At 37.5% G+C, this 18,441-nt stretch overlaps 1 protein-coding gene across 1 annotated transcript in view; it reads left to right on the top strand.

Moving 5' to 3' along the window:
• The first annotated feature begins 1,020 nt into the window (after nucleotides 1-1,020).
• Nucleotides 1,021-18,441, top strand: part of LOC150084275 (beta-alanine transporter-like) — a 138,486-nt gene continuing 121,065 nt past the window's right edge. The window contains exons 1-2 of the mRNA XM_090375138.1: nucleotides 1,021-1,078; nucleotides 13,214-13,619. Of these exons, the coding sequence (XP_090231264.1) occupies nucleotides 13,239-13,619 (381 nt within the window). The 5' untranslated portion in view covers nucleotides 1,021-1,078; nucleotides 13,214-13,238. The remainder of the gene's footprint in view (nucleotides 1,079-13,213; nucleotides 13,620-18,441) is intronic.

Here is an 18,441-nt window from a genome sequence, read left to right as displayed (position 1 = left end):
AGTATGGGCTTGGCAAATCCAGGGTCCTGAGCTGGATATAATCATTCTTATCTTTCTTGGTGATTCCCTTCTAGTTCTGACTCTCTCAGGGTAACGCCTGAATTGCACAATATGGCTAATAATAATAATAAATAATATACGGAGAGACCGAGAGAGAATCGGAGTCGGGGTGCCACAAAATAAAATAAATTACTTAAGGATGCCATTATTAAAAAAAAGTTCGAAAACCACTGCTCTAAGCTCAGGAAATAAATAAATAAAACGGCCATGGCCAGAAGAGTTTACAACTGTTTTATTACAGCCCGCATGGTAGCACGTTGTGGCAGCATACAGGCTCGATCTTGCAATGAATTCGCGTGTTCGTTACCTCAGGTAAGGTCATCTTTTCCATTACGCACTGTGTCTCTGAGCTACGAAAAACACAGAGGCCCCAAAAAAAAAAAAAAAAAATAGATTCAACAATTTTATTCCAATAATAAAATTCTACAGACTAATTTATAAACAGATTTCTAAGATAAATTATTTCTTCGGTTTTTTCTGTTAGCAAAGTCATTAACAAGGTTATCCCAGTTCGTATTGCGATTAAGTTTAGCGATGTAATAAGTGTGGAAATAACTTCAAAACGAAATTTATTCATAAACTTCTTCAAAAACAACAACAACAAAAAAATAGATTTAATGCAAAGGCATTTCAATATGTTTGATGTAATAGTTCAGGGCAGTCACCGAATGATTGCCCTGAACTCGGGAAAAAATAATTCTGCAACTTGCAGTATTTAAAATATATTGCTACTACAAGCACAAGAAATTAAAAATAAAAACACTAATTACAATATAAAAAAACATTCCTTATTATTTCCTGAATTGCTGCAAAGATGGCAAATCTCTTCCGCCCTACGCTGACTATGCTCTGTCAGTCGGGACGGGTGGAGAAGCGGAGGAAACGCGCGCTCTGAATAGCAGGTTTTTGTCACAGTCAGTCGGCCTGAGCAGTCACAGGTTTAGTCATTGGTTGTAGTTGGCTGATGCATTATGAATGCTGGGATTTTGGGATACTATATTGTAGGATTAAATATCCGGTAAGCCAATTGATTGGGAAGGTAGAGTCGTAGTAGCGGATATCTAGAACGGAGCCTGATTTACACATAAGCTAAACAAGCTACAGCGTAGGGGCCTCTCTCTCTCCATCTTAAAAAAAATCATTTTTTTAAATATTGTCACAGGTAAGAGAGAAGGGCCTCATGTTATAGCTTAGGATCTCATCAAGTTTAAATCCGGCCCTGGGAGCCGGTTTTAGTGTAGAGCCGGTGTAGTCGCGTCATATGTAATAAATATCATACTTTTAATTTATTTTAGCTGTTCAATTCCAATTTTTATTTATTACCGCAATATTAATATTGTGTTAGCAAAACTTTAGAATGACTTATCCGCCAGTTGGTAACTGAGAAAGCAATGGGGGAATTAGTTTAGCAAAATAAGTAAAAAAAAAAAAAAAAAAAAACCTACACCGCATTGTAGCTAGTGAAATAATAGAAGGGATCGTGTGTTTTTATGCTAACCACGTGTGTGCTGGTGTGGGCATGTTTGAGCCTGATGTTAGATTTATATGGTTTGTTGACTGTATTTAGCATTACTTTTGTGTAATGCTAACGAGCAGTTGAGTTGTAAACTGTAGCACACAGCTGACCCTAATTTCGGTTTGTTGAATATAGAACTTCACACGTTTACTCAGAGGCCGACTGGCCATAAAACTTACTGGGACCGAGGCCGGTGTGATTTTGACAATAATCACTAATATGATGCCGTTACAAGTTTTCCCCCGTAAGAATTTTTAACCCAGTCCGCCTCTAAGTTTACTGTATATTTATTAGCTACGAATACAATTATGTTAAAGGCGTTTCCGTACTTTTGCTATGGAAATTACGTTGCTTTCAGCCTTTGCCCCAAAACTGCATAGATTTATGGAGCCATAGATATATTCCGTTATGCCGATGCCCATGACATATTTACATTAATATCTCGCTAGACTGCAACATTTTCGTAATTTATTTTATTTATTTGCAGGAGCACTTTTATTAAGTAGTTAATATGTTGCTTTGAGCATCTGCCCAAATCTGCAATTTTTTCCACAATCTGTAAATCTGCAACAGGATGTTTTAGGAATTTCTAGCAATTTAATCTGTATATTTAGCAATTTAATTTAAAAGGGGAGGGGGGGACAAATTATCGTCTAACTCACAGGTTCGCAAAAATGTGGTTTTAAAATATGAAGTGTACTTCTCTTCATAGTCCCAGGGGCTCACATCTTGTGAGTATGGGCCTGGCACACCCTGAGTCCTGAGCTGGATATCATCATTCTTCTCTTTCTTGGTGATTCCCTTCTACTTCTCTCTCTCTCTGTCAGGGTAACTCAATTTTTTTTTTTTTTTTTTTGGCTGGTGCAGCATAAGTCTAATAATAATAATAGTAGGAAGAATGGAAGGGCAAGGTTGCATGACAAAGGGGGAAAAAAAGAACCATTGTTCTGGCTGAAATAAATTTTTTTGTTTATACTCTGGGATGTTCACATAGGGAGACAACAGAGTTATAAGAATATTACTATATTTTGTGGGCAATAAAGTGAATTAAAACATGCAGTAAGTATAATCTTACTTACTGGCTGCTCAGCTGTCAGTATGAAAGAATTACAGGTATATGTTAGGTATTTAGATTTTAAAATTATTATTTTAAATCTCTCAGTATCATGTTGCCAGATGCAATGCAAAAATATCTTTTGGTTATGAAGTTTATTCAGTGTTGCAGAATTAGAAATTGAATCAACACAAAAAATGAAAATTTTCAGTACAAAACTGAAAGAAGAACATCATTAAAAGTTTCTTGCCATTGCTGTCAACAGCACAACTAGCAAAAGAGTTTTCTGCATCAGGATTTCTAATCAAAGAATATAGCTGAACCCAGAAAGTGTTGATATCCTGTTTCTATTTAGCCAGTTACCAAAAAAATTATAAAATTAATTATATTGTGATTATTTATATCCATTATCTTTTCACATGATTATTATAAAGTAAAAACTCCATTTCTGTTCTGTCCTCTAATAACTTCTTATTGAAAAATGTTAATTCTCAAAGAGATCTTGGAGTATTATTAGACTTTAAATTACTTAATATACCGTGTAGTGTTTAAAGGACATCATGACAGATCTGTAGGGAAAATAGCATTTTCATATGTGTTAGAAATGGATTTCACTTTTGATCAGCACATGCACCTAGAGAGTTTTCTGAAAATGCATGTAGTTGCCAAATAAAAGAATTAGTAATTGTCAGTTGTTTTGATAAGGTATTTCTTTTGCTCTATTGGTGAAATACTGAGAAAATTAACACTGTGGAATAGAGCCAGGGTATGTCTGCCAGGGGCAAAATTAGATCATTATAGTAGAGCAAATATCTTTTAAGGGCACAAAAGGTGATATTGTTGTACGCCTTGGCACTAATCATATTAAGAGTAGGAAATCAGAGGACGTGCTTAACAGGTAAAGGGAAATGTTGGGAAAAAGTTTCAGTTAGAGATGAATTTGAAAGTGTCTGCAATTCTGCCCAGACATGATGGGAGGGAGTACATGTTGAGAGCCTTGTCAATCAATTTGGCTCTTAACAGAATGTGCAAGGCCCATGGGGTAGAATTTTTCTCAGCATGGTCTGTGCTTGTTAACAGGAGAGACTATTTTTACAGGGATGGGATACACTTAAAACAGAAGAGGCACAAGAATATTTACTGATGCTATTGAGGCACTGATAGATGGGGCAGAAAACTGCTAGCTTGGGAGGGTAAACAGAAAAATAGATTAACCAGCAAAAGTGATTTTTTGCATTGCTTCTATTGGAAAATGCAGCAGCCTGGAAAGTAAGGTATTGGAGATTTCAGGCTCTGCTGTGAGTCATCTTGGAACAAGTGAATACATGGGCTGTGTTAGGGTAACTAAGAGCAAGAACATATGCATCTTGGGAGTAATTGTGCAGTCAGATATGAAGATTTTTGAGCAGTGCACCTAGACTGCAAGAATGCTCATTATACTCATCAGATTCATTAGGCCTATAAAACACACCTACTCTCATTTTTCCTTTCCCAGTGCTTATGTTACACCAAAAAGACTCAACATTGCACTGTCCACCAACATCAATTGGATGACAATGCAATGTTGAGTCTGTTTGGTGTGACATAAGCACTGGGAAAGGAAAAATGAGAGTAGGTGTGTGTGTGTTATAGGCTTGATGAATCTGATGAGTATAATGAGCAATTGTGCAAAGAAATAGAGGGAGCCAGTAAATCAGAATGTCTTATAATGGGGGATTTTAACTTTCCAGATATTGACTGGAACTTCTGGATTGGTCACTCGCACACTAGCAAGACTTTTTTGGATTTATTGGATGACTGTTTTCGACAGAAGCATGTTCGAGAGGCAACCAGAGGGAGTAATAATCTTGATTTGATTATCAGCAGTGATTATTAATGCAGATAAAGGAACCACTGGGTGACAGTGATCACAATGTACTGATATGGGAATTACTTAAAGATGTAACTACCATCAAGGCTAAAGAAAAGGGCTTTTGCTTTCATAAAGGTGACTACAGGGGTCTCAGACAGTTTTTAAATTCTGTACAGTGGCATCAACTGATGATGTTACCAATGTTGAATTCTAAATGGAAAGCCTTCAGGGACTTAATCTTAGAATCTACTAGACTTTTCATTCCAACTAAGAAATACTGTTCAAGGTTCAGGCCTAAATGGATGTCAGATGAATTAATGAGGCTTGTGACAGAGAAGAGAAATGTATGGGATGCATATAAATTATCACGTGACACAGAAGCCTATGACAGATATAAGTTTACTTGTCTGTAAACAAGTCACAAAGGAGGTTAGGCAGGCGAAGGTAGATTACAAGAAATCTTTGGCAAAGGATGCAAAGAAAAACAGCTGAGTTCTTTACTTGTGTAAATTCTGGGAGGAAAGGGATGAATCAGATTGGACCACTTAACATAGATGGGTTGACTATTGATGATAAACTGAATGAGTATTTTGCATCTACATTCACACATGAGGAGTTATTCAATGAGGGGAATGCCAGAAGTTTATCAAACTCTAACAGAGAGCTAAGTGATTTTGTAATAACCGAGAGCAAAGTGGAGGAGAAATTATTGAAGTTAAACATAAGGAAGGCACCTGAGGTGGATGGGATCTATCCAGTTATATTAAAGGAAGCAAGCAAACCCTTAGCCATAATTATGACAGCTTCCTTTGACTCAGTAGAGGTTCCCATGGACTGGAGATGGGCAAATGTATCACCAATTCACAAAGGGGGGTTCAAAACGTGACACAGTAACTATCGACCTGTTAGTTTAACTTGTGTTCCAGGGAAAATAATGGAGTCACTGGTTAAAGAAGCATTGCAGAATCATCTAGACAAGACTGCAGTAATAGTTAAGACAGCATGGGTTTGTTAAAGGGAGGTCTTGTCTGACCAATTTGAGTGGATACTATGATGTGCTCACAGAGGAACTGAATGTGAAAAATAATTTTGATATCAGATACTTTGATTTCAGGTAAGCTTTTGATACTGTTGCACATTATTATTAGCCATAAGGTGCAAGAAAGCCTGAGGCTTGTGCTGCACCAGCAAAAAAAAAAAAAAAAAAAATTTGAATTACCCTGAGGGCGCAAGAAAACAAGAGTCAGAAGTAGAAGGGAATCACCAAGAAAGAGAAGAATGATGATATCCAGTTCAGGACGCTGGGTGTGCCAAGCCCATACTCACCAGATGTGAGCCCCTGGATGGAAGACTGCTGTACAAATTGAAGAGGTATGGCATTAAGGGAAAGTTGCTACAGTGAATAAAGGGATGGTTGAGTGGGAGACGACAAAGAGTGATAATCAATGGACACTGCTCTTAATGGACAAATGTTATTAGTGGAGTTCCCCAGGGTTCGGTGCTGGGCCCATTGTTGTTTTGTGTATTCATCAATGATATTGATGAAGGTATAACAGGTCCAAGTTTGCAGACGATAGAAAGGTGGGCAGGGTTGTTAATGACAGTAAAGATAGTATGCTACTCCAACTGGATCTACACAAGTTGGGCAAATTGGCTAAGAAGTGGCAACTGAAGTTTAAAACTGACAAATGTAAAGTACTGCGGGTAGTAATAACCCAAAAGAAACGTACCAACTGTGTGGTACTACACTCAGGGAAGTGGAAAGTGAAAAAAGACCTGGAGATAATTGTGCAGTCAAATATGAAGTTTGCTGAACAGTGCAGATGGGCTGCAAGGGCAGGTCATGGAGTCTTGTTAATGATATATAGGAATTTTGCTAGCAGGGACAGGGAGTTGATTATCCTATTGTACTAGGCAATGGTCAGGCCACACCTCGAGTAATGTGTACAGGTCTGGAGGTCTCATTTTAGAAAGGATGTAGAGTTGCTAGAACGGGTACAAAGAAGGGCAACAAGATTGGTGAGGGGAACAAAGGGGTGCTCTTATCAAGAAAGGCTTAAGTTCTGCAAATTGCAGCACCTGGAGAGAAGGCACCTGTGAGGTGATCTGATTGAGGTGTATAAAGCCTTGAATGGGTTGAGCAAGCTGAATGTTGATGGGATTCTTCCTCTTGCTCAGATTAAGAACCTGAGGGGGCATAGATTCAAATTGAGGAAAGACAGTTGTAGAATAGATGTGCAGAAATTTGCCTTTAGCCAGTGGGCAGTTGATTGGTGGAACAGACTTCCATCTTTTGTTGTGGAAGTTGATAGCCTAAATAAATTTAAGGCTGAGCTAGACAGGCATTTGCTTTCTTGCATCATATGCCTCTACTAATGCTAATATGCTAATAGCTCATCGGGGCTTGCCAATAATATACAGGAAGTTTCCTAGCAGGGATAAGGTGGTGATTTTCCCCTTATATAAGGCAATGGTCAGGCCACACCTTGAGTACTGTATACAGGTCTGGAGGCCTGATTTTAGGAAGGATGTAGAGCTGCTGGAACAAGTATAAAGAGGAGCAAAGAGAACGATCACAACTGAAGAAAGTCCCCCGTCCAAAAGCTATTGTGATTTAATTAATTTTATTTTGTTCCTATTTTTGAACTTAACTTGTTCCAGTTTATTATAGAGAATATTTTTTTACTTGATACTGTTTTATTTAATGTTTTCTCAGTGATACTGCTTGTTTATATTAAATATGAATCCTGAGACCATACACCTGTTTTGACTTGTATGCTTATATTAACTGTTGAAGGAAGGATGGAATCACATTGTCTCACTTGCTGTCAGTGGTTAAAAAGTTGAACTCTGCTCAGGTTGCTGACAAATTGAATGGGTATTTTGCATCTACATTCACACATCAGAAATTCTTTTAGGGAAGGGGATGCCAGACTTTTATCAAACTCCAATGCGGAGCTAAATAACTTTGTGATAACTGAAAGGAAAGTGGAAGAGGAATTGTTGAAGCTGAACATAAAAAAGCCACCAGAGGTGGATGGGATCTATCCAGTCATATTAAGAGAGGCAGCAAAGGAGGTAAGCAAGGCTTTAGCCGTAATTATGAGAGCATACTTGGATTTAGGGAGGGTCGCTATGGACTGGAGAAGTGCAAATTTATCCCCAATTGATAAAGAAGGATCAAAAGCCATAATTATGAGAGCTTCTTTGGACTCAGGGGAGGTACCCATAGACTGCAGATGTGCAAATGTGACCCCAATTCACAAAGGACAATTCACAACTCCCAAGGCAGAATGCGCTGGTCCCACAGGAACTAGTAGTTGTTGGTAACTCTATTGTCAGGGAAACGGGGAACATGCTTTGTAAAAAGGATAGGTGGAACAGGACCAGGGTATGTCTGCCAGGGGCAATGGCTGATGAGGTTGTAGAGCAGACATCTTTTAAGGGCAAAAAAGGTGATATAGTTGTACACGTTGGCACTAATGATATTAAGAGTAGGAGACCGGCAAAATTACTTAACAAGTACAGGTCACTGTTGAAAAAAAGCCGTGACTTATGGTTGAATTTGAAAGTGTTTGCAATTCTGCCGAGACACGATATAAGGGGGTATATGATGAGAGCGTTGTCGATCAATTCGGCCCTGGATGCAAGGCTCAAGGGGTAAAAATTTTTTCAGCCTGGTCTGTACTTGTTAACAGGAGAGACTGCTTCTACAGGGATGGGATACACTTAAATAGAAAGGGTGCAAGAATATTTGCTGATGCTATAGAGGCAGTGTTAGGTGGGTCGGAAAACTGCTAGCTTGGGGGGGATACAAGGACTAATAGATTAACAGTAGCAACTGGCAGAGGTGAAAGTGATTCTTGCAATGCTTCTATTTGAATGATCAGCAGCCTGGAAAACAATATGTAGGATATCTCAGAGACTGCTGGGAGTCATTGCGGTACAAGTAAACACATGGGTTATGTTAGGGTAGCTAAGAATAGGAACAGGTGCATGTATACTTGCGTGTACACCAATGCTAGGAGTTTGGTAAATGAATTTGAGATATTGCTCAAAACATCAAAGGCAGATATTGTTGGGATATCAGAGACATGGTGTCACACAGATATAAGGAATGCAGAACTGGAATTTGGGGAGTACAATGTGTGTACAGAAAGGATAGAGGATAGGAAGGGAGGAGAGGTTATGATATTAGTTAAGAAACACATAAGGTCCAAGGAAGTGAAACCAGTCGACATCGCTGGACAGTGCAGTGTTGAGTCAGTTTGGTGTGACAAAGCTTTGGGAGATCAAAATTGAGAGGGAGTGTGCTATAGGCCTAATGACTCTGATGAGTATAATAAGAAACTGTACAGGGAAAGAGAGTGGGCCAGTAAATCAGGGAGTCTTATAATGGGGGATTTTAATTTCCCAGATATTGACTGGAATTTGTGGATTGGTCACTCACACATTAGCAAGGCTATTGTGGATTTATTGGATGATTGTTTTCTGCATCAGCATGTTCAAATCATAATACTCTTGATTTGATTATCAGTAGTGATTCTTCATGCATTAAGAATCTGCAGATAAAGGAACCACTAGGTGACAGTGATCCACAGTGTGCTGAAGTGGGATTTACTCAAAGAGGTAACTACTATCAGGGGTAAATGGAAGGGTTTTTGCTTTCGTAAAGGCGACTGCGATGGTCTGAGACAATATTTAAATTCTATTCAGTGGGACCAATTGATGATGTTACCAATAGCAAATTCAAAATGGGAAGCATTCAAAGAACTTATCTTGGAAGCTACTAGGCTTTACATACCAACTAAGAAATATTGTTCAAGGTTTAGGCCTAAATGGATGTCAGATGAACTAATGAGACATATGGCAGAAAAGAAAAATGCATGTGACACACATAAATTAACATGTGACACAGAAGCTTATGATAACCAAGTTACAAAGGTAACCAAGTTACAAAGGAGGTTAGACAGGCGAAGGCAGATTACGAGAAATCTTTGGCAAAGGATGCAAAGAAAAACAGCAAAGAGTTCTTTACTTATGTAAACTCTAGAAGGAAGGGGTTGAATCAGATTGGTCCACTTGATATCGACGGTTCAACTGTTGATGATCCTGCTCAGGTAGCTAACAAACTAAATGAATATTTTGCATCGACAATCACACATGAGGAGTTATTCAGCAAGGGGAATGCCAGAGGTGTATTGGATTCAACTCTGGCAGTAAGCTAGATAATCTTTTAATAAGTGGAGGAGAAATTGTTGAAGATAAACACAAGAAAGGCACCTGGGGTGGATGGGATCTATCCAGTTATATTAAAGGAGGCAGCAAAGGAAGTAAGCAAACCCTTAGCCATAATTATGAGAGCTTCCTTGGACTCAGGGAAGGTACCCATAGACTCGAGATGTGCAAATGTGACCTGAATTCACAAAGGAGGATCAAAGGCTGACACAAGCAATTATAGACCTGTGAGTTTGACTTCCGTTCCAGGAAAATTAATGGAGGCACGGGTTAAAGAAGCACTGCAGTATCATCTAGACAAGACTTCAGTTATAGCTCGGACACAGCATGGTTTTGTTAAGGGAATGTCTTGCCTGACCAATTTGATTGGATACTATGATGCAGGCATAAAAAAAAACTAGATGCAGGGAATAACTTTGATATTATATATTTGGATCTTAGAAAGACTTTTGATACTGTTGCACATGGAAGACTGCTGCACAAATTGGAGCAGTGTCGCATTGGAGGAAAATTGCTGCTTGGATAAAGGGATGGTTGAGGGGAAGAAGACAGAGTAGCACACTGCTCATCATGGACTATTGTTATTAGTGGAGTCCCTCAGGGTTCAGTGTTGGGTCCATTATTGTTTTCTGTATTTATAAATGATATAGATGATGGTATATCAAGCTTAATGTCCAAGTTTGCGGATGATACAAAGGTTGGCAGCGTTGTTAAGGACACTACTGACGCTATGCTGCTGTAACAGGATCTGGAAAGGTTGAGCAGATGGGCTGAGAGGTGGCAAATGAAGTTCAACATTGACAAATGTAAAGTACTAATTATAGGAAACAGCAACCCCAGAGCAACGTATCAACTCTGTGGTACTACACTGACAGTGGTAGAGAATGAAAAAGACCTTGGGGTAATTGTGCAGGCAGATATGAAGTTCTCTGAGCAGTGCAGATGGACTGCAAGAGTAGCTCATGGTGTCTTGTCAATGATATACAGGAATTTTTCTAGCAGGGATAAGGAGGTAATTATTCTCTTGTATAAGGCAACGGTCAGTCCACACCTTGATTACTGTATACAGGTCTGGAGGCCTCATTTCAAGAAGGATGTAGAGCTGCTGGAACGAGTACAGAGAAGGGCAACAAGATTAGTGAATGGAACAAAGGGTTGCTCTTACGAAATAAGGCTTAAGTTTTGCAAATTACAATGTCTGGAGACTAGGCACTGGCGAGGTGATCTAATAGAGGTGTATAAAGCCTTGAATGGTTTGAGCATGCTCAATGCCGATGGGATTCTTCCTCTTGCTCAGGATAATCACCTGAGAGGGCATAAATTCAGATTGAGGAAAGACAGATGTAGGATAGATGTGTGGAAATTTGCCTTTAGCCAGCGGGTAGTTGGTTGGTGGAACAGACTTCCATCCCTTGTTGTGGAAGTTGATAGCCTAAATAAATTTAAGGCTCAGCTGGACAGGTATTTCGAACGAATGGAGTGGTGAAATGGAAGTGGTTTTTTTTTTTTTTTTTGGCTGATTCTGCATAAGCTTGCTTTCTTGCACCTGGTTTAATCAAGAAGCGTGTGCTACGCAGTGCTGCTTCTGCCCACCTGGCTACAGAGGTGCCAGTAATTTAGGACCAGCTGGACAGGAATCCAATTATACTGCAATCACAGCTTGGATTTGTTAAGGGATGATTTTGTCTAACCAATCTGATAGGTTACTGTGATGCAACAACGAAGTAAGTGGACGGAAAAAAATAATTTTGATATCATATACTTGGATTTCAGAAAAGCTTTTGATAATGCTGCATATAAAAGACTGTTGTACATACTGGAGCACTGTGCCATTAAGGTTAAGCTACTGCTGTGGATAAAGGAATGGTTAAGTGGAAGAAGACAGCAAGTCTTCTTACACTTTAGTAGAGGCATTAGCATTAGTAGAGGCATTTGATGCAAGAAAGCAAGCTTATGCAGCATCAGCCAAAAAAAAAAAAAAAAAAAAAAAACCATTTCCACTTTTTTTTTTTTTTTTTTTGGCTGTGGAAAATGTCAAGATTGTGGAAAATGAAAAAGACCTAGAAGTAATTATATAGCCCAACTTGAAGTGCTCTGAACAGTGCAGACAGGCTGCTAGGACAGCCCATGCAGTTCTCTCAATGATATACGCAAATTTTACGAACAGGGACAAGGAGCTTATAATGTTTTATAAGGCACTGGTAGGCTACATCTTCAGCTCCATGGAGGTCTGGTAGCCTCATTTTTGGAAGGATATGGATCTGTTGGAATGGGTGTGGAGAAGAGTAACAAGATTAGTGAGGAACAAAGGCTACTCTTGTGAAAGAAGACTTTTTTTTTTTTCTTATAAATTAGTGTCTGGAAACTAGGCATCTGTGAGGAGATGTGAAGGATTTAAATGGATGGAGTAAAAAACCCTGGCCTTTTGGCTGTGAAGGGAAAGTTGCAACACTTAACCCTGTAACCAGTTATAATCAAATGTTGCAATAAAAAGATTCTCTCTCTAAACAAAATGCTTGCATGACGCATACAAGGGGACATTAATTTAAATTGGCAAAGAATGATTGCAGGACAGATGTGTAGAAATATGCTTTCAGTTAGAGAGTAAGAAAAAACTTACCACAATATAATTGAAGAAGTGGGTTTGAATAAATTTAAAGGACTATACAGATTATTAGACTCTAAATTACTTTGTGGGTAACTTTTTTTATTTTTTTTTATTTTATGGCTGATGCTGTATAAGTTTGCTTCTTTACATCATTGTACTAATATTAATACTACTACAACCACCACTATTTGCAGTTTGCACTCAGTTGAATATTCCATCCTTGAATGTGGACACTTATTAATCTGTTTCAGACAAAAAATTATTCAAAACCTTAATTGGGTTCCTTTAGCCAGAACAATTCAGATTAAAACTTTATTTACTTTCTTTAAATTATATGTTAATGACCTGAAAGTTTCATTAGTTTCAGAAAAAGTGGGTTGGCATATCCCTCTCAGGAATACTAGGTAAAGGCCTTCCCTGATAACTCTTGATAAAAGCATTCTTTCTGTAAATTTTAACCTAATTTGCAATTAATTCATTGAGTATTAGTTCTCTTCTCATATCTGATAAGTTGTACAACAAACAAATCCTAAATTTTTAAATGTATTTATTTATTGACTTATTTAAATGATGTATTGAAATCGTGTGTTTTTTAGGTATTAAATTAATACCATTTTTGAAAAAAATAATTATTTATTATTGTACTATCTGTTTACATGTCAACAGATAGTACAATTATTGATTATTATACTATCTGTTGACATATAAATGCTGTGTTGGAATATATGTTTGATGTTTATACATGAATGGTTTATGTCCTTTGTGAAAAGGACATAAACCCTTCTGGTCTTATGCCATACCAAGTAAGTTGTAAAAATTTAATTTTATACTTTTATATTTAAATTGATACTGTATTTTTAGTATTATTTTTTAAATTTCTTTCAGTGCGTAAGCCAAACAGCACATTATAATGGATTTTAATACAGCATTACACAAAGTTGGTGACTTTGGACTTTATCAAAAACTCCTCTGTGCTTTCTTAGTGGTGCCATCAGCATGTTTTTGTGCTCTTCTGTATTTTACTCAGTTTTTCATCATTATGGTTCCAGATCATTGGTGTGATATTCCTGAAGTGCCCAGTTATAACTTTACGGAACTTGAGTTAAAGCAGCTGTATATTCCGTTAACTCAGAAAGGTGATTTAGATTCTTTTAGTCAGTGTGAAATATATGATTTTAATGTAACGTTATTGATGCAAGACAGCAATTTTACAGACCCCACATCTCAAACAAGGTGCAAGCATGGATGGAAATATAATTTTTCATCACTTTATCCAACTTTAGCAACAGAGGTAATTACTGATGTTTTTTTTTTTTTTTTTTCTTTAACTACATTCTAAAACCATTTATATTTACCTTATGTAGTGTATGTATCAATATAACTTTTATTTTACTTGAAATTATGCAAAATAATTTTTACAGTGACTTTTTAGGCTACTATATATCTGCAGGTTACTATAGCTGTATCTTAGGTTAACAGGAAGCTGCAAAGAGATCATTGTACACATTGAGGTTGTGCTGAGCCAGCTGATGGTTGGAGCTACAAGCTAGTTTTGGGGAGCTATGACGTGGCCTCATGTTCTACCACATTATTAAAGGGTCGAATAATTATTCCTATTGGCCAGGCAGAAGAATTTCTTATTGCTGAAAGCTAACTTTGTGGCATGCAAGTTTAAATGAGGATTAATGCTTACCTTTGCCAACAGCTGATTGAAAAACATTTGTTCTTTCATGTCCTACATTAGCACAAAGATAACTTGGTTGGAGGTAGTACATGGGTCAATCCTTGAAATGTACAGATTTTTCCTTGTGCTAACAGGTGGAACCATAGCTTGAAGTTTTGAGGAGGTTGATATACCAGTAACAAATTGTCTTCTCATACATGTGTGGATAGCTATGGATGCTTTTGTAGCATGAAATGGTCTCTTATGCTTCAGAGCAGGATGTTTTGCCTGCCATATGGTTTTTACCATAGAAATGATTATAACTTTAGTTGCTGCATTTATGCAGTTTTGTCTGGGAAGATCATTTGAACCATTCATGTAACAAACTTCCTACTTCTCACCTACTTGAGCAGATAGCCAGGTCAGATGAGTTTATCATGCAACACGAGATCTGTGATCATGATGAGACATTGGAGTTGCCTTGCACCTCACCACTCAAAAGCTGTGCTATCTGGTGGGTCTACCTCCATATGGTAAAGCTGTTTACAGAATGGTTTCATTGTATGTTCAATATGCAGACTACATCTGAAGGGATTAGGCAGCTATTATGGCATTGTCTGGGTCCTGACTCAAATCAGTTTGAGATCTAATGTTTTTATTGAGGTAGCATGCAGCCATTTGTGTTCCAACTCCCTTTTTATGTTGTGTTTCTGCATGTGGTGACTTTTATAGTTGCAGCACCCTTTACTGGTAAAGAAGTTGATGATGTGTTGTCTTTGTTATTTGTATTATGAAAGATGGTATCTCAGGACAGGTTGGATCCCTTGTAACTGTCAGATTCAGGAGTGTGTTAGATTTATGGAGAGAGAATCTTTTTATTGCAACATTTGGCAATTACAAACAATAAGAGCCACAGGAGGCAATTGAGAGCTCTGAAATTTTTACGTGGTTGCATTTTTCACACAGATCTCTGGCACAGGAGCTCATACACATCAGTGTGTGTGTGTTCTACTTTCCTGAAGCAACTAGCAAGTTTGTTTAACATGAGTGCTTGGCATATTGCCATTTTATAAACCAACATTTTAACAATTGCATAGTGGTCACACTATGTATCTCAATTCAATCTAATATGTTCAGATGTTGCCTTTAATAGGCAATAGTCAAACAAATTGGAACTAGCACAGGATACTCAGGCTATTGAGTAGAAAAATTAATCACGTAAGAAGAGATAGAAACCCCAGATAATCACATAAGCAGTTGAGTACTTCATCATTCTAATGCCCTTTATTTATTAATATTAATTACCTTTATTAATTCCCTTTATGGAACAAGGAAATTTAGGAAAGACAGTTGTACTTGGTCAGGCAGCCTTCACTGGCATTGTTATTAAATATAAAATATGGTTATAAATATAGTGGTTTATAAAATACAAATATATATTTACTTGATGATCAGTGAAAAGGATAAAACCTTTGGGTTCAATTCATGCTGGGGCATACAACAATATTACTCATTTGACATTAATAAGGTTACTTCTTAGGTAATTACACAAATCATGGAGCACAATAGCAGACAGTGTATTAGATTGTGTGATGTTGAAATAAGCAGGATTGGTTAGATATTTGGTATAATTTTACTGTAAACCTTCAAATTAAGCTGTAAAATTATTAGCAACCTTTTTTTAGATTATGGTATATTAGGGCTAAAGCCTTACATTACGTAAATAGTTTAACTAATGTACAAGTTAGTGCATTTGCATCATGTACATAGCCAACTACATAAGTAGTTTTTTTTTATGTAAACCCCAAACACGAGAGGTATTAGAACCTATAGTACTTAGTACCATGCTTGGGTTGGAGGTTGAGAAGACGAAAGAAGATATTTGTTGACATTTCACTTGAACTTCTGTAGATTGTAATTTTCAGGAAATACGTATGAAGGAAGGTTGTTCCAGAAAACGGCAGTTGAATGAATAAATGAGGAAGATGAAAAGTTGGTTCTGTGGGTTTAAAGTTGGACAGTAAATGGATGTTGGCTGGTGGTGGCATGTGTTCGGACTGTTTTGAAAGAGAGAGCAGGAATTATAGAAGCCAATTCAGAAGAACAGTGCCCATGAAAGTATGTGTAGAAGAGGCATGCAGCAGAAATGTGTTCTGACTCCGTTTGAGATGAATCATTAATTAACCTAACTGCCCTCTTCTGAATGGAATCAAGAAGCCTGAGAGAGGTTTTGGGGGCACCACCCCAGATGTGGGAACAATATTCCATGGCAGGGCAGATTTGCGATTTATACAGAGTGAGCAGCTATTTGGAAGAAAAGTAATGCCGAGAGCGAAAGATTTTGGCATAATTAAATATATCTCGTATTGTGAATACCTTCACAACAAGTTGCCACGGTATTGCACTACCTCAAATAAGTAATGCTTCACCATAGGAGAAGACTATTGTTGCTTATTCTCAGCAGATACCATCACCCATACGACACTGTTTCAGAGCTTATTGGCCTCCTCATCAGTGGGTGGGCAGGTACCTGGTGTTGCAATGATGACAACCCAGTTGCTGTTGTTATTTGATTTTTAGGAGCATTAGCAACTAAGGTCATATTGCTCCGAGGATATGCGGTGGTCATTCCCTGACCTTTCCGCATCCTCCGTATTTGGTGGTCACGGGCTTGAACCCCAGTCTAATCAAGAAGCATGTGCTATGCACTGCTGCTGCTCCTGCCCACCTGGCTAAAGAGGTGCCAACCCAGTTGCGAAGTATAAATCCACAATATGAGAGATGCCTGATGGTGTGGAGTAATTTAGATTATGGTGTAGTTTAGGGCTAAAGATTCAGGTTACATAAATAGTTTAACTAATGTACAAGTTAGTGCATTTGCGTCATTTCTGTACATAGCCAACTACATAAGTAGTTATAAATTGGCATCATTAAGTATATCATATTAAGTATATCTGAGCTTGTATAGAAATGATGCAAATGCACTAACATATACATTAGTTAAACTATTTATGTAACCTGAGGCTTAAGCCCTGAATGAACTATACCGTAATCTAAATTACTCCACACCATCAGTTATCTCTCATATTGTGAATTTATACTTCGCAACTGGATTCTCATCATTGCAACACCGGGTACCTGCCCACCCACTGATTGATGAGGAGTCAATAAGCTCCGAAACAGTGCCATATGGGTGATGGTATCCATTAAGAATAAGTAACAATAGTGTTCTCCTGTGGTGAAGCGTTACTTATTCAAGGTAGTGCAATACCATGGCAACTTGTTGTGAAGGTATTGACAATATGAGATATACTTAATGATGCAAATGCACTAACTGGTACATTAATTATTAGTAACTTAACATGTACAACTAGGTAGGAGTAACAAGTTTCAGGTATGTTAAGTGTTTGATATTTATTCAAGACCTTTGAACAAAAATTCGATGTCCTGAGATGAATTAGATGATAATTTTATTAAATATAAAATTTTTAACCTTATAATAGTAAAATTAATTATGGTGTCAATACTAATTTTATTTTGTAATGACTAGATAATTTACCTTTCTCAGCATTTTTTTCCTTTCTATATTCTTGATAAAGGAACTCAAAGAAGCTCCAAAATATCAACAGAATTTGTGTATGTATAATTTAGTTTGAAGAATTTACTTAGGTGTAACTATTCATTTCATTAAAAGATTAAGCATAATCTTCAAGAGAACTTTGGTGTGTTATTTTACACTATGTATTTTAGATTACCTCTGACACATCCTTCACACAGTATATTATTTGGATTTTCTGTGATTTTTGAATTTTAATCCTAATCAGTACAATATAATATAAATAAAGGTTGATGTTATATAAATAGTTTCCTTTATTTATATAATACTAACAAAGCAATTGTTATGCTTCAGAAGATAAATTACATCCTTTTTATGTGCGTTCACACACACACATACACACACATATACAGACACACACATATATATACACACACTCAGTGATCAATGAATTATGACCACCCCATCTGTAATGGACTATGCTGTATAGCTCACAATATAAAATGAACAGCTTCTTATGCTAGAGTGGGGGTAATTTGTATCAGGTCATGCAAGTCCAATCAACCCTTCCTCATCTATTCCATCATGCAGTATGACTAATGACTTTTGAGGTTATGATGAACACCATGGCAAGATCCAATCTTCCTTACATTTTGAGGGTACAGCTCTAAAATGGTGTTTGCAGGCCAGCCGCTAGTTAGTACACCGAACCAAACCTATTGGTAACTCTTTAGGAGGCTTCCGGATCAGCTAGTGTATAATCTTGCTACCTCTATGCTGCCAGATAGTGACTGGAGGGAGTCAGAGTAGTGTGTATGCGGGTGGGGAGCATTTTCAAGGCCATGTTATGTCAAGGATCTGGGTACATTCTTACCATGTGAACACCATATCCAA

Source organism: Mastigoproctus giganteus, chromosome 6 (assembly GCF_048544385.1).
Source record: "Mastigoproctus giganteus isolate SK-2022 chromosome 6, ASM4854438v1, whole genome shotgun sequence".
Taxonomy (NCBI): Eukaryota; Metazoa; Arthropoda; class Arachnida; order Uropygi; family Thelyphonidae; genus Mastigoproctus; species Mastigoproctus giganteus.
The sequence above is the reverse complement of the archived record's forward strand: the minus strand, read 5'-3'. Positions and strand labels throughout refer to the sequence as shown.